General features: G+C 39.0%; 1 protein-coding gene across 3 annotated transcripts in view; it reads right to left on the bottom strand.

The window, feature by feature from the left end:
* The window catches only part of CTSS (cathepsin S), a 40,541-nt gene extending 32,475 nt beyond the window's left edge, over positions 1-8,066 (bottom strand). For all 3 annotated transcript variants that reach the window (XM_033197139.1, XM_033197138.1, XM_033197140.1), the window contains exons 1-2: positions 7,812-8,066; positions 6,491-6,617 (exon numbers count right to left, since the gene is read on the bottom strand). In XM_033197139.1, coding sequence (XP_033053030.1) covers positions 6,491-6,616 — 126 coding nt within the window. In that variant the 5' untranslated portion in view covers position 6,617; positions 7,812-8,066. The remainder of the gene's footprint in view (positions 1-6,490; positions 6,618-7,811) is intronic.
* Between the last annotated feature and the right edge of the window lie 6,061 nt (positions 8,067-14,127).

Raw genomic sequence — 14,127 nt, 5'->3', positions numbered from 1 at the left:
GATGGTGATATTATTTTATGATAAACATGAATTTCCTTCTCTTTTTAAAATTTACTATTATTATTATTTATTTATTTATTTTGACAGTCTTGCTCTGTCACTCAGGCTGGATGGAGTGCAGCGAAGTGGCGTGATTACCGCTTACTGTAGCCTTGACCTCTTGGGACCCAGCAATCTTCACACCTCAGCCTCCTGCATAGCTGGGATCACTGGTGTGTACCACTGCAGCCAATTTTTTTTTCTTTTAAAGACAGGTTCTTGCTCTGTTGCCCAGGCTGGAGTGCAGTGGTATGATCACAGCTCACTGCAGCCTCAAATTCTTGGGCTCAAACTATCCTCCCATCTCAGCTGCCCAGGTAGCTAGGACAGCAAGCATGCAGCACCACAACCAGCATTATTTTTATTTTATTTTATTTTATTTTATTATTTTATTTTATTGTAGAGACAGGCTGGTCTCAAACTCCTGGCCTTAAAGGATCGTCCCCCCTTGGCCTCCCAAAGTGCTGGGATTACAGGTGTGAACCATGCACCCAGCCATGATTTTCTCTTTCTTCTTCATGTTTTACAACTTCATTACATGTGTCTGGGCGTAGGTTTCTTTATTTACCTTCAGCTGTGTACTTTTGATTGGATGACTCAGGACCTTGTCTCCTATCTAGAAAATTCTCAATCAATGTCTCCACATATATTGCTTCTCCACCATTCCATCTAATTCTCTTCTTCAGAAACTCCTATCCGAAGTATTTTGGAGCCTCAAACTCTCTTTCATCTCTCTTACTTGCGTTTTCTTATATATTTCTTTTTATTTCTAGGTGCTGCATTCAGGGTGAATCCCTCAGTAGTATCTTTCAGATACTATCCAACTCTTTCCAGTCTGGAAATCCTTTTGATTTTTATTGCAATGACAATATTTCTTATTTCTAAGATTTCTAATTTATTTCTTGTCTATTAGTGTACATATTATTCCTTTATATATAGTCTTTTGAAAAGTTATTTTTGGTTCTATTATTTTAATTTTATTCACAGTGAATTTACAAGCTGACTGTCGATTTTCTTGTCCTTCAGGAGATTCATTTACATAGAATACAATGATGTAGAAGGCAAGGTGGATGGTGCCTCCTAGAATAGCTAAAGCCAGACTTGCTGGGTAGCAAGTCTGGATGCAGGTTTCTCCCCCTTGGAGCAAGGTTTTACTGTTACCCCAGTAATTGACATAATGGGCATGCATGATGGGCTTACTTCCAGACCACAAGATGAGAAGCAATGGTATAAAGACAAACAAATCTAAGTACAAGAAAGGAAAAAAAAAAAAAAGAAGAAGAAGTGCACTTTGAGATCAATTATAAAGGTAGGATACTAATCAAAAGTCAGGTTCATTCCTCCTGAGGGACTGCAATTATTAAACAGAGGGATAGCATTCATTTAATCAGATAATGGTGCTAATTACACATCTAACTCCAGTCAACCTTGAAATGAGGAACCTCTTCATAAAGGGTGTGGGTGAGGGTGAAATTCATCAGCACCAAGGAAACCGTATGATCATTTCAATAGATGCAGGAAAAGCATTTAACAGAATTCAACATCCTTTCATGACAAACATTCTCAACAAATTACATATAGAAGGAATGTTCCTCAACACAAATAGGCCATATATGGCAAGACTACAGCTAACACCATACTCAACTGGGTGAAAATTTAAAGGCAATTCTGCTAAGATCAGAAAAAGACAAGGGTACCCACTTTCACCATTTCCAGTCAATATAGTGCTGAAAATCCTAGCCAGAGCAATTAGGCAAGAAAAATAAATACAAGGCCTCCAAATAAGAGAAGGAAGAAGTAAAATTGCCTTTGTTTGTTGATGACATGATCATACAGAAAGTCTTGGCCAGGTGTGGTGGCTCATGCCTATACTTTGGGAGGTTGAGATGGGAGGATTGTGTGAATCCAGGAGTTCAACACCAGCCTGGACAACATGGCAAGACCCCATCTCTACAAAAACCAAAAATAGAAATTAACCAGGTGTGGTGCCATGTGCTTATAGTCCCAGTTACTTGGAAGGCTGAAGCAAGAGAATCACTTGAGCTGGGAGTTTGAGGCTGCAGTAAGCTATGATCACACCACTTCACTCCAACCTGGGTGACAGAGCAAGATCTCATCTCAAAAAAAAGGTTGGGCACGGTGGTTCATGCCTATAATCCCAGCACTTTGGGAGGCCAAGGTGAGTGGATCATGAGATCAGGAGTTCGAGACCAGCATGACCAACATGGTGAAACCCTGTCTCTACTAAAAATACAAAAAGTATCTGGGTGTGGTGGCATGTGCCAGTAATCCCAGCTACTCAGGAGGCTGAGGCAGGAGAATCACTTGAACCCAGGAGGCGGAGCTTGCAGTGAGCCGAGACTGCACCACTGCACTCCAGCCTGGGCGACAGAGCAAGAATCCATCTCAAAAAAAAAGAAAAAAAGAAAAAGAAAAAGAGAGAGAGAGAGAAAAGAAAGACTCCATCAAAAAACTATTAGAACTGATATATGAATTCAGTAAAGTTGTAGGACACACAGTCAACATACAAAAGTCAGTAGTGTTTTTATACACTTACAACTATTTGAAAAAGAAATTAGGAAAACAATTCTATTTACAATAGCATTTAAAACATACTTAGGAGTAAATTTAACCAAGGAGTTGAAATGTTATATGCTGAAAACTATTAAAACATTGATGGAAGAAACTATAAAACATTGATGGAAGAAACTGAAGACAAAATAGGCCAGGCGCAGTGGCTCATGCCTGTAATCCCAGCACTTTGGGAGGCTGAGGTCAGGATCACCTAAGGTCAGGAGTTTGAGACCAGCCTGAACGACATGGAAAAACCCCGACTGTACTAAAAACACAAAATTAGCCGGGCGTGGTGGCGCACACCTGTAATCCCAGCTACTCGGGAGGCTGAGGCAGGAGAATTGCTTGAACCTGGGAGGCAGAGGTTGCGGAGAGCCGAGATCATGTCATTGCACTCCAGCCTGGGCAACAAGAGCAAAATTCTGTCTCAAAAAAAAAAAAAAAAAAAGAAAAAGAAAAAGAAAGAAAGAAAGAAATTTAAGATACAATAAATAAATGGGAAGTGGGAAGATATTCCATGCTCAAGGATTGGAAGAATTAATATTGCTAAAATGTTCATACTACTCAAAGCAAACTAGAAATTCAGTGCAATTTCTATCAAAATTCTAATGTTATTCTTAACAGAAATAGAAAAAACAATCCTCAAATTCATGTGGAACTACAAAAGTCCTTGAATAGTCAAAGCAATCTTTAGCAGGAGAAACAAAGCTGAAGGCATTACAAAATGCCTGGTTTCAAAATATATTACAAAACGGTAGTAATTTAAACAGCATAGTACTGGCATAGAAACAGACACATTTACCAATGGAATAGGATATTGAGCCCAGAAATAAATTGCAATTTTATGGTCAATCGACTTTCAGCAAAGGTGCTAAGAACACACAATGGGGAAATGATAGTCTTTTTAATAAATAGCATTGGGAAAGCTGGCTATCCAAATGCAGAAAAATGAAATTGAACCCTTATGTCACCCCATATACAGTAATCAACTCAAAATGAATTAAAGCATAAACATAAGGCCTGAAACTACACAACTACTATAAGAAAATATAGGGGAAAACTCCACAACATTGGTCCAGGCAATGGTTTTTTGAATATGACCCCTAAAGGACAGGCAACAATAGCAAAAATAGACAAACAGGACTCCATCAAACTAAAAAGCTTTTGTACAATAAAGGAAACAACAGAGTGAAAGGATAACTCATAGAATGGGAGAAAATATTTACAAATCATACATTTCATAAGGGGCTAATATCCCAAATATAGAAGGAACTCAAAGTAACCATCAAGAAAACAACCCTGTTTAAAAATGGGCAGAAGACCTGAATAGACATTTCTCAAAACAAGACACATACAAATGGCCAATAGATATATGAAAAAATGCTCAACATCACCAATCATCAGGGAAATGTAAAGTAAAACCACAATGAGATATCACCTCACATCTGTTAGAATGGCTATTATTATGATGAAAGATACGTGTTGGTGAGGATGTGGAGAAAAGGGAACCCTCATACACGCTAGTGGGAATGTAAAATTAGTACAATCATTTTGGAAAACAGTATGGAGATTCCTCAAAAAACTAAAAACATAATTACCATATTATCCAGCAATCTCACTTCTGGGTATATGACCCAAGGAAGCGCAATCAATATGTCAACGCAATAGCTGCACTTCCAGGTTCATTGTAGTATTATTCACAATAGTCACGATATGGAATCAACCTTATAAAGTGTCCATTAAAAGATGAATGGATAAAAAAGTGTGGTACATATTGTATTCCATGCATAATGGAATACCAATTAGCCTTAAGAAAAAAAAAAAAAGGAAATTTTGTCATTTTCAACAACATGGATGGGTCTAGAGAACGTTATGCTAAGTGAAATAAGCCAGGCACAGAAAGACAAATACTGCATAATCTCATTTACATGTGGACTCTAAAACAGTTGAACTCATAAAAATAGAGAGTAGAAAATCATGCTGCTATAAAGACACATGCACACGTATGTTTATTGCGGCACTATTCACAATAGCAAATACTTGGAATCAACCCAAATGTCCATCTGTGACAGACTGGATTAAGAAAATGTGGCACATATACACCATGGAATATTATGCAGCCATAAAAAAGGATGAGTTTGTGTCCTTTGTAGGGACATGGATGCAGCTGGAAACCATCATTCTTAGCAAACTATCACAAGAACAGAAAACCAAACACCGCATGTTCTCACTCATAGGTGGGAATTGAACAATGAGATCACTTGGACTCGGGAAGGGGAACATCACACATCAGGGCCTATCATGGGGAGGGGGGAGGGGGGAGGGATGGCAATGGGAGTTATACCTGATATAAATGACGAATTGATGGGTGCTGACGAGTTGATGGGTGCAGCACACCAACATGGCACAAGTATACATATGTAACAAACCTGCACGTTATGCACATGTACCCTAGAACTTAAACTATAATAAAAAAAAAAAAATAGAGAGAGTAGAGTGGTGGTTAGCAGAGGCTGGGAGGAGGGTAGACAGGGAAAGGGGAGATGTTAGGCAAAGAGTACAGAGTTTCATTTAGACAAGAAGAATACGTTCTCACAATCTATTGCATAGCATGGTGGCTACCGATAATAGTAATAAAATGTATTTTATATGTCGAAATTACTGAAAGGGTGGATTTTAAATGTTCTCATAACAAAGAAAGGATAAGTATATAAGGTGCTGAATATATTAATTAGTCTAATTTAATCTTTCTGCAATGTATATTTGTATCATAACATCACATTGTACTCCATAAATATACATAATTATTATTTAATTATAAATAAATAAAAATAAAACTTAGAGTGTATGACCTACTAAGAGTGTCATTTTTATACAAAATAATATGTCAAATAAAGAAATATATGATGCTAGCTTACAAACAGAAATATTACATAGTTACAGGACTTAGTTATTTAAAGCAGTAGGGTTAAGGTCTTAACATCAGCAAGCATGCTTTGAAATAAAAACAGAAGTACAAAATGGGAAGTGATAGTCAAGAAACAATATCAGGCCGCACTAAGTGGGTAATAAGGCCTTTTTGCTCCTCAGCCATCCCAAATGCGGCCCTTCCTCAGGAGCTTGTGCTCATTTGCCCTTGGCCTGATAGCTTCACTCTATTATGTATTTTGCTTGCTCCCTGGTTTCCATCGATTCTCTGCTCAAATGGCACCCCTATCCGTGAGGCCTTTCCTAACCCTCCTGTCATATAGATAGACTTCTTACCACCACCACCCAGGGCCCTTCCTCCTCTCCATGCCTTCCGTTACTTTTATCTACAACATTTATCACCATATAGCATACTACATATCTGCTTGTTTATTTTCTCATTTCCTGTCTCTCTCACTATAATAAAAGCTCCATAATAGGAATTTTGTTTTGATTCCTGCTGTATGGTACCAAGAATAGTATCTGGCAAGAAACAAGTACATAATATTTATTTATTTATTTTTGAGATGGAGTCTCAGTCTGTTGCCCAGGCTGGAGTGCAATGGTGCAATCTCGGCTCACTGCAACCTCTGCCTCCCCGGGTCAAGTGATTCTCTTGCCTCACTCAGCCTCTTGAGTAGCGGGGATTACAGGCGCCTACCACCACATCCAGCTAATTTTTGTATTTTTAGTAGAGACAGGGTTTTGCCATGTTGGCTAAGCTGGTCTCGAACACTTGACCTCAGGTGATCTGCTCACCTTGGCCTCCCAAAGGGCTGGGATTACAGGCACAAGCCACCATGCCCAGCCTAAATATTTACTGAAAACATTGCCTGTAAGAACGCAATTTTGAGAGGTAGAAAACAGTACTCCTTTAAAAGCATATCACTAGAGTGGCAATCCAGTCTACCTTTTCCTTGTATTGTTTGCCATAGGTTTTCTTCCAGAGATGCCAGTGATGATCCAGGGTAGGATCTTTATGCAACTGCGCCACTGCAGAGGAGCACACCAAGAGCACACAAACCAGCCGTTTCATTCTGTGTAAGGAAAGGTAACATAGGAAGTGTTGCTATTAGCTGCATATGTTGTGACCATATTTTTTCATAAGAGAAAATAACAATGCAGTCTATCAAAGGGACAGACTATTTTTTTTTATTATTATACTTTAAGTTCTAGGGTACATGTGCACAACGTGCAGGTTTGTTACATATGTATACTTGTGTCATGTTGGTGTGCTGCACCCATCAACTCGTCAGCACCCATCAACTCATCATTTATATCAGGTATAACTCCCAATGCCATCCCTCCCCACTCCCCTGCCCCACAATAGGCCCCGGTGTGTGATGTTCCCCTTCCCGTGTCCAAGTGATCTCATTGTTCAATAGGGACAGACTATTATAAACAGAATTATACAGGAAAATTCCTGGGATATATAGTCACAGGGAATAGCTGCAGATTTATGCCTGAAATACTACTTCCAATGCTTAGTAGCACTTTAAAAAGTGATTTTCAGGAATTTCCCAATATCTGGTAAACCAAACACATCTGGGGGGGGGGTTAGAAAACAGGGACTTTCCAGGATTTGCCAACAAATCTAATCAAAGGAAATCTCTTTCTCTCTCTCTCTGTCTCTCAAAAAAAAAAAAAAAAAATCATCCTTAAGAGAGGCAAACCTCTGAAAAATCAGTTTATCTCCTGAATTTTTGAATACATGAGCTCTTCTTAACTGACTTATTTAAATATCCACAGTCTTTACAGATAGTTAAAAGACAACTCTCATTCACATCTTTAGGTAGGTTATTTTCCTTTTTATCTTTTTTTTTTTTCCCCAATGATCAGACATCTGTTTCAAATGAGGCAATTAACTACTCTTTAAAATGCCACTTCTGTATTTAATTCAAGAGACTTCAACAGAAATTTAGCGACTAGCTCTCTCAAACTGGATTCTACTTTCTTTTCCGTTTCTTTTCAATTGAAAACATCTGGAATTTTAAACATGTAAACCTTTTAATTATATTCCAAAGAAAGCCACGTTTCAGCCTCAACTTAGATGCTTAGATGCTCAAGCAGACATTAACTTTTTAAAAATAGAGAAGCAGCAAATTGAACGACGTGACTTTTTAGTTTACTTCCTGAAACCAAAGATTGAAAACCTAGCAGGCAGAACAAGTTACAAACACAAACAGAGTGTTTGAAGACCAAATGGGAGAAAAATAACAAACAGTACATACGTGATAGAACCAGCAGGTGCTCCCACAGTAAGAATCTTTGAATTGATGGGCTCTCTTCTAAGATTTCAAAGCAGCAGGGAGATTTCAGTTCAACTGACTTTAAAAGAAATTGGAACTTGTCACATGAGGTATCCATAATGAGGAAGTGAACTTTCATTTCAGTTTCATTTAAAATCTAGCTAGTACAGTCACCTCTAGTCGTCTCCCTATGGTCTTGGGGACAAAGTGGATACAGTAAGCCATCAAGAAGAGCCCTTGTCTGAGCCCAGTGGCTCACGCCTATAATCCCAGCACTTTGGGAGGCTGAGGCGGGAGGATCACTTGAGTCCAGGAATTCAAGACCAACCTGGGCAATATAGCAAGATCCTGTTTCTGCAAAAAAATTTTTTTAATTAGCTGGGCATGGTGGTGCATGCTTGTAGTCCCAGCTGAGAGGAAGAGTGAGTTGGAAGAATTGCTTCAGTCTAGGAGGACAAGGCTGCAGTGAGCCATGATTATACCACTGTGTTTCAGCCTGGATGACAGATCAAGACCCTATCTCAAAAAAAGAAATTAAATTAAATTTTTAAAACACCAACTTTTACATGGAAAACACTTAGTTATAAAGAGATTAAGACAAAGCTCCCAAAATCCCAGCTCCTTTTATGGTTTCCTAGGAAAACCTGCCTTACTGCTTTTAACACAACTCATTCATGATCTGATATTGTCTGATTCTCACTCACCCATTCCTTCGTTCATCAACTCAAAATGTCTTTATTAATATATACTATATGTATAGTTTAGTAATATGCATGTGTGTGTGTGTATGTGTTAGTATATTCAAGGAAAAAAGAATACACTCAAATATATCCAATTGAGAATGGTTATCTGGGTGGAGTGGGAGCAAGATGAACTATCATCTTTTAAATTTGCATTTTCCTAATTACCAGTGAGGTTGAGGATCTTTTCACACATTTATTGACCGTTTGAATTTTCTGTGAATTTTCTGTTCATCTTTTTTGCTCATTTTTCTATTGTATTGTTGCTTTTTCTTAGTGATTTGTGGGAGGTGTGTGTGTGTGTGTGTTTTCCAAGATGGAGTTGTGCTTTGTCTCCCATGCTGGAGTGCACTGGCGTGATCTTGGCTCACTGCAACCTCTGCCTTCCAGGTTCAAGTGATTCTCTGCCTCAGCCTCCCAAGTAGCTAGGATTACAGGCGCCTGCCAGCACGTCCAGCTAATTTTTGTATTTTTAGTAGAGACGGGGTTTCACCATCTTGGCCAGACTGGTTTTGAACTCTTGACCTCGTGATCCACCCACCCCGGCCTCCCAAAGTGCTGGGATTACAGGTGTGAGCCACCATGCCTGGCCAAGGTGTTTTAAAAATATATCCTGGCTTCTAATCTTTGACAGTTATATACCCTTAAAAACATCTTCCCTTAGTCTTCCATTTGTCTTTTATTTTATTTTTTCTTCCTTTGCATAAGCCTATGAAATTCCACTTGTCTTTTAGTCTTGTTTATAGTGAGTTTTTCTATATGACTTTTTTTTGTGTTGAGATAGAACATTTTATTCAGCTTTTCTGTATAATCTATACTGTTTGTGTTTCGTATAAGAACGTTTTCCTCATCCAAATGTAATAAAGATACACTCATTTTTATACTTTTAGAAAGCGTTTTATTTATCTTTTCTATGGCTACTGCTTTTAGGTGTTTAATTCACCTGGAATTTAGTTTTGTGTATGGTATGAGGTAGGGAACTTATTTTCTTTGTTTTCCCATTTTGATTCTACCTCTATCATACACCAAATTCTCATACATAGATAGGTCAGTTTCTGAGCTCATGAAGCTGCTCTTTTTATCTATTGCTACTTCAGTATCACACAGTTTTAATTAAAACAGCTTTGTAGGCCAGGCGCGGTGGCTCATGCCTGTAATCCCAGCACTTTGGGAGGCCGAGGCAGGCGGATCACAAGGTCAGGAGATCAAGACCATCCTGGCTAACACGGTGAAACCCTGTCTCTACTAAAAATACAAAAATTAGCCAGGCGTTGTGGTGGGCGCCTGTAGTCCCAGCTATTCAGGAGGCTGAGACAGGAGAATGGCGTGAACCCAGGAGGTGCAGTTTGCAGTGAGCCGAGATCGCGCCACTGCACTCCAGCCTGGGCGACAGAGCAAGACACCATCTCAAAAAAAAAAAAAAAAAAAAAACAGCTTTGTAATATGTCTTGATGTCTGGTGATGCAAGTCATCTAGGTCACCCCATCATTGTTCTTCTTTTTAAACATTGTCTTTGCATTTTGTACTTGTTAACTCTTCTTTATATGAACTTTTCGAATCAGTTTATCAAGTTCCCTGAAAAACTCTGTGAGAGTTTTTTGCTTTTTTCTTTTGGAGACAGGGTTTTGTTCCGTCACCCAAGCTGGAGTGCAGTGATGCAATCATGGCTCACTGCAGCCTTGACCTCCTGGGCTCAAGTGATCCTCCCGCCTCAGCCTCCGGAGTGGCTGTGACTACAGGCGTACACCACCATGCCCGGCTAATTTTGTTTTTTATTTTTTGTAGATAAGGGGTTTCACCATGTTGCCCAGGCTGGCCTCAAACTCCTGGGCTCAAGCAATCTGCCCGCATCGGCCTCCTAAAGTGCTGGGAATATAGGCATGAGCCCCCACGTCTGGCTATTAGAGTTTTTATTTGAATATATGCATACATTTGGGGAGAAGTAACATCATTATGTTGATTAATCTCAGCTGTAGTAGACATGTTTGTGTTTGTAACCATACAGATTTTTTTAAAAAGATACTTCTTATGGAAAATTTAAAACACATGTAAAAGTAAAGATAGTAGTAAAATGAGCTGCCATGAAACCATTGTCTTGTTTCAACAAGGATCAGTACATGGCCAATCTTATTTTATTCCTCTTCCCACTCCCACTACCTGAATTATATTAAATAAATTCCAGACATTCTATCATTTCATATGTAAATGTTCCTGTGTGTGTCTTTAAAAGACAGAGACTATTAAACAAATACAATACCACAATACCATTATCACATCTAAAATAAATGAACAATAATTTCATTTTTTTTTTTTTTTTTTTTGAGACACAGTCTCATTCACTTGCCCAGGCTGGAGTGCACTGGTGTGATCCCAGCTCACTGCAACCTCTGCCTCCCAAGTTCAAGCGATTCTCCTGCCTCAGCCTCCCAAGTAGCTGGGATTACAGGCGTGTGCCACCACACCCAGCTAATTTTTGTGTTTTTAGTAGAGATGAGGTTTCACCATGTTGGCCAGGCTGGTCTCAAACTCCTGACCTTAGGTGATCCGCTCACCTCAGCCTCCCAAAGTACTGGGATTACAGGCGTGAGCCACTTTATTGTCATAAGAAATTATGACAATAATTTCTTAATGTCATCAGACATCCTATCAATGTTCACATTTCCCTGTCTTATACATTTTTTACTTGTTTGAATTGAGATTTAAATAAGCTCCATATATTGTGAAACCATTGAGTTATGTTTATATTATTATGAATTCATGGATTTAAACATATTTGATGTGTTTCAATCCATTCCAGTTTTCTCCTTATTGATACTCATATTGTCTCATTTTTGGCCAGTAGGAATTTATTCAAATTGGCTCTTTATTGCAGACAGAGTTTGTATGTTTGGCATAATATTAGTACTCTTTAAAAGCTTCCTTTCTTTCTAATAATGACAGACTATTGCAGGTTTGTCTTGAACAATTCCTGCCCCAGACCTGGAACCAGCCATTTCTCCAAGGAGCTCTGGTTCCTTTTAGTGGAAACAATGTTTAAATACCATAATCTAGGGCCGGGCGCAGTGGCTCAAGCCTGTAATCCCAGCACTTTGGGAGGCCGAGACGGGCGGATCACGAGGTCAGGAGATCGAGACCATCCTGGCTAACATGGTGAAACCCCGTCTCTACTAAAAAAAATACAAAAAACTAGCCGGGCGAGGTGGCGGGTGCCTGTAGTCCCAGCTACTCGGGAGGCTGAGGCAGGAGAATGGCGTAAACCCAGGAGGCGGAGCTTGCAGTGAGCTGAGATCCGCCCACTGCACTCCAGCCTGGGTGGCAGAGCGAGACTCCGTCTCAAAAAAAAAAAAAAAAAAAAAAAAAAACATAATCTAGGAACTAGCAGTGTTTGGGATAGCAGATTGACCATTGTTGCTAAGCCTTTTCAGTTGATGGAACTAGGAAATATCTTTTTTTAAAAAATTAAATAGATGACAAGCTGACACTGATACTTCAAATTCAAATTCAAGACTATAGGGTTTACTCACCCCATCAATCTTATATCTACACCTCTTTTCAAACATGCTTAAAACATCTGGGTTCTCTAAAGTATCAACTCAAGTACTTGTTTAATTTATCCTGTAAAATTGCAGAATAACAACAACAAGCCTATGACCAATAAGATTATTAATGAAAACAAATTAGAGATTTTAAAGTGGAGGGGGCAGGTTTTTCTCCATTAAGCCATATTCTGCTAAGGATGTAAGTCAATTACTGTGTTTTGAAGTCACCTGGAATAGCTCCTGGTATGGTTATGCTCCACCTCCATACACAGGTTTGTTTGTTTCATTTTCCTTCTTCCTTTTAGGGATTGCTTTTTACACTTATGTAATTTCATTTTATAATTATGTAAAACATTTATGTGAATCTGAAATGAAATCAACGCAATGAGGTATATTCAAAGAACTCTAGCCTCTCCTTTTATTTGTTTTACACTATTTCCTTTTTTCCTTAATTGGTAATCATTTAAACAATTTATGGTTTATCTTCCCATTTTTAAAACTATGCAAATATGCCTATATATTAATATTCTTTCATCTTAAGTGAACACTAACATATTATACATACTTTATCTTGTTTTTTCACTTAGCATTTCTTTTTATTTCAATCACTTAACATTTTATTAAGAAAAATTATTCAGGCAAAAGAGATTATCAGGTGTCCTTTCAGTGATGTGCTGGGTATTATTTAGTGGACCTTTACAGGATTTGTTTGATCCTTTTTAAAGTTAAGTTGTAAAAAACTGATAACTATGCAAATGATCCCTATACATGGCAATGCAAATAAATTTTGTATTGTAGATTTTACTGAATAGAGAAATATAGAGAATGTAGATCTCTGTCAGTCAAATTCTTTTTTTTTTTTTTTTTTTAAAGACACAGCCTCACTCCATCGCCCACGCTGGAGTGCAGTGGTGTGATCTCGGATCTCGGCTCACTGCAACCTCCGCCTCCCGGGTTTAAGTGATTCTCCTGCCTCAGCCTCCCCAGTAGCTGAGATTACAGGCATGCACCACAATGCTCAACTAATTTTTGCGTTTTTAGTAGATACAGGGTTTCACCATGTTGGCCAGGCTGGTCCTGAACTCCTGACCTCAGGTGATCCACCTGCCTCGGCTTCCCAGAGTGCCAGGATTACAGGCATGAGCCCCTGCACCTGGGCCTCAAATTCTTATTTGAACTCACTTTAATCTTACTGATCCCTTATTAATTAATGAGTTAAAGAAAATCTTTGATGCGTTAGTTGTGTATTCTCAACTTTTTAGAAACTATACTTTAGCAATTAAATCCTGATAACTCCACAGTAGTATACACAGTGTTCATTTATTTTTATGGCCACCTCGCATCTTTTGAACAATATTCCCATGTCTGGAGAATTTCCCATGTTCTAAATTTTGCTTCTCCAAATTGAAGCCAAAACTCCATCTTCAAGGCTCCAATGCAGTTAAGGCACAGACATGAGACCTAGCCTTTGCCAGTCAGACACATCTGTATAGAACACCATTTTGCAAGTGGGTAAGTGATGAACCAGAAGTATGTAAAATCCTCCTTTTGGTGAGAATGGCAGTAGCGATGTCTCCCAGCAGCAGCAGCAGCAGCAGATATTCTGACATCTGGTCCCCAGTGTCACCTGTTCAAGCTGTAGTGTTTATGTCAAATATTGTGTGTGCTCAGTGGCATCATAGCTTGAGCAGTCTTCTCTGTGTGGTTTTGGTGATGTTTGTGGTTACACAATAAACAAACCTCACCGACTTTCTGGCCTTTCATAGATTCTTTGAGTTTTCTGCACTTCTTTTTTTTTTTTTTTTTTTTTTTTTTGAGACGGAGTTTCACTCTTGTTGTCCAGGCTGGAGTGCAATGGCACGATCTCGGCTCACTGCAACCTCCGCCTCCCAGGTTCAAGCGATTCTCCTGCCTCAGCCTCCCAAGTAGTTGTGATTACAGGCATGCGCCACCACGCCCGGCTAATTTTGTATTTTTAGTAGAGATGGGGTTTCGCCACATCGGCCAGGCTGGTTTGGA

The sequence above is a fragment of the Trachypithecus francoisi genome, unplaced genomic scaffold (genome assembly GCF_009764315.1).
Source record: "Trachypithecus francoisi isolate TF-2019V2 unplaced genomic scaffold, Tfra_2.0 Lachesis_group5, whole genome shotgun sequence".
NCBI lineage: Eukaryota > Metazoa > Chordata > Mammalia > Primates > Cercopithecidae > Trachypithecus > Trachypithecus francoisi.
The sequence above is the reverse complement of the archived record's forward strand: the minus strand, read 5'-3'. Positions and strand labels throughout refer to the sequence as shown.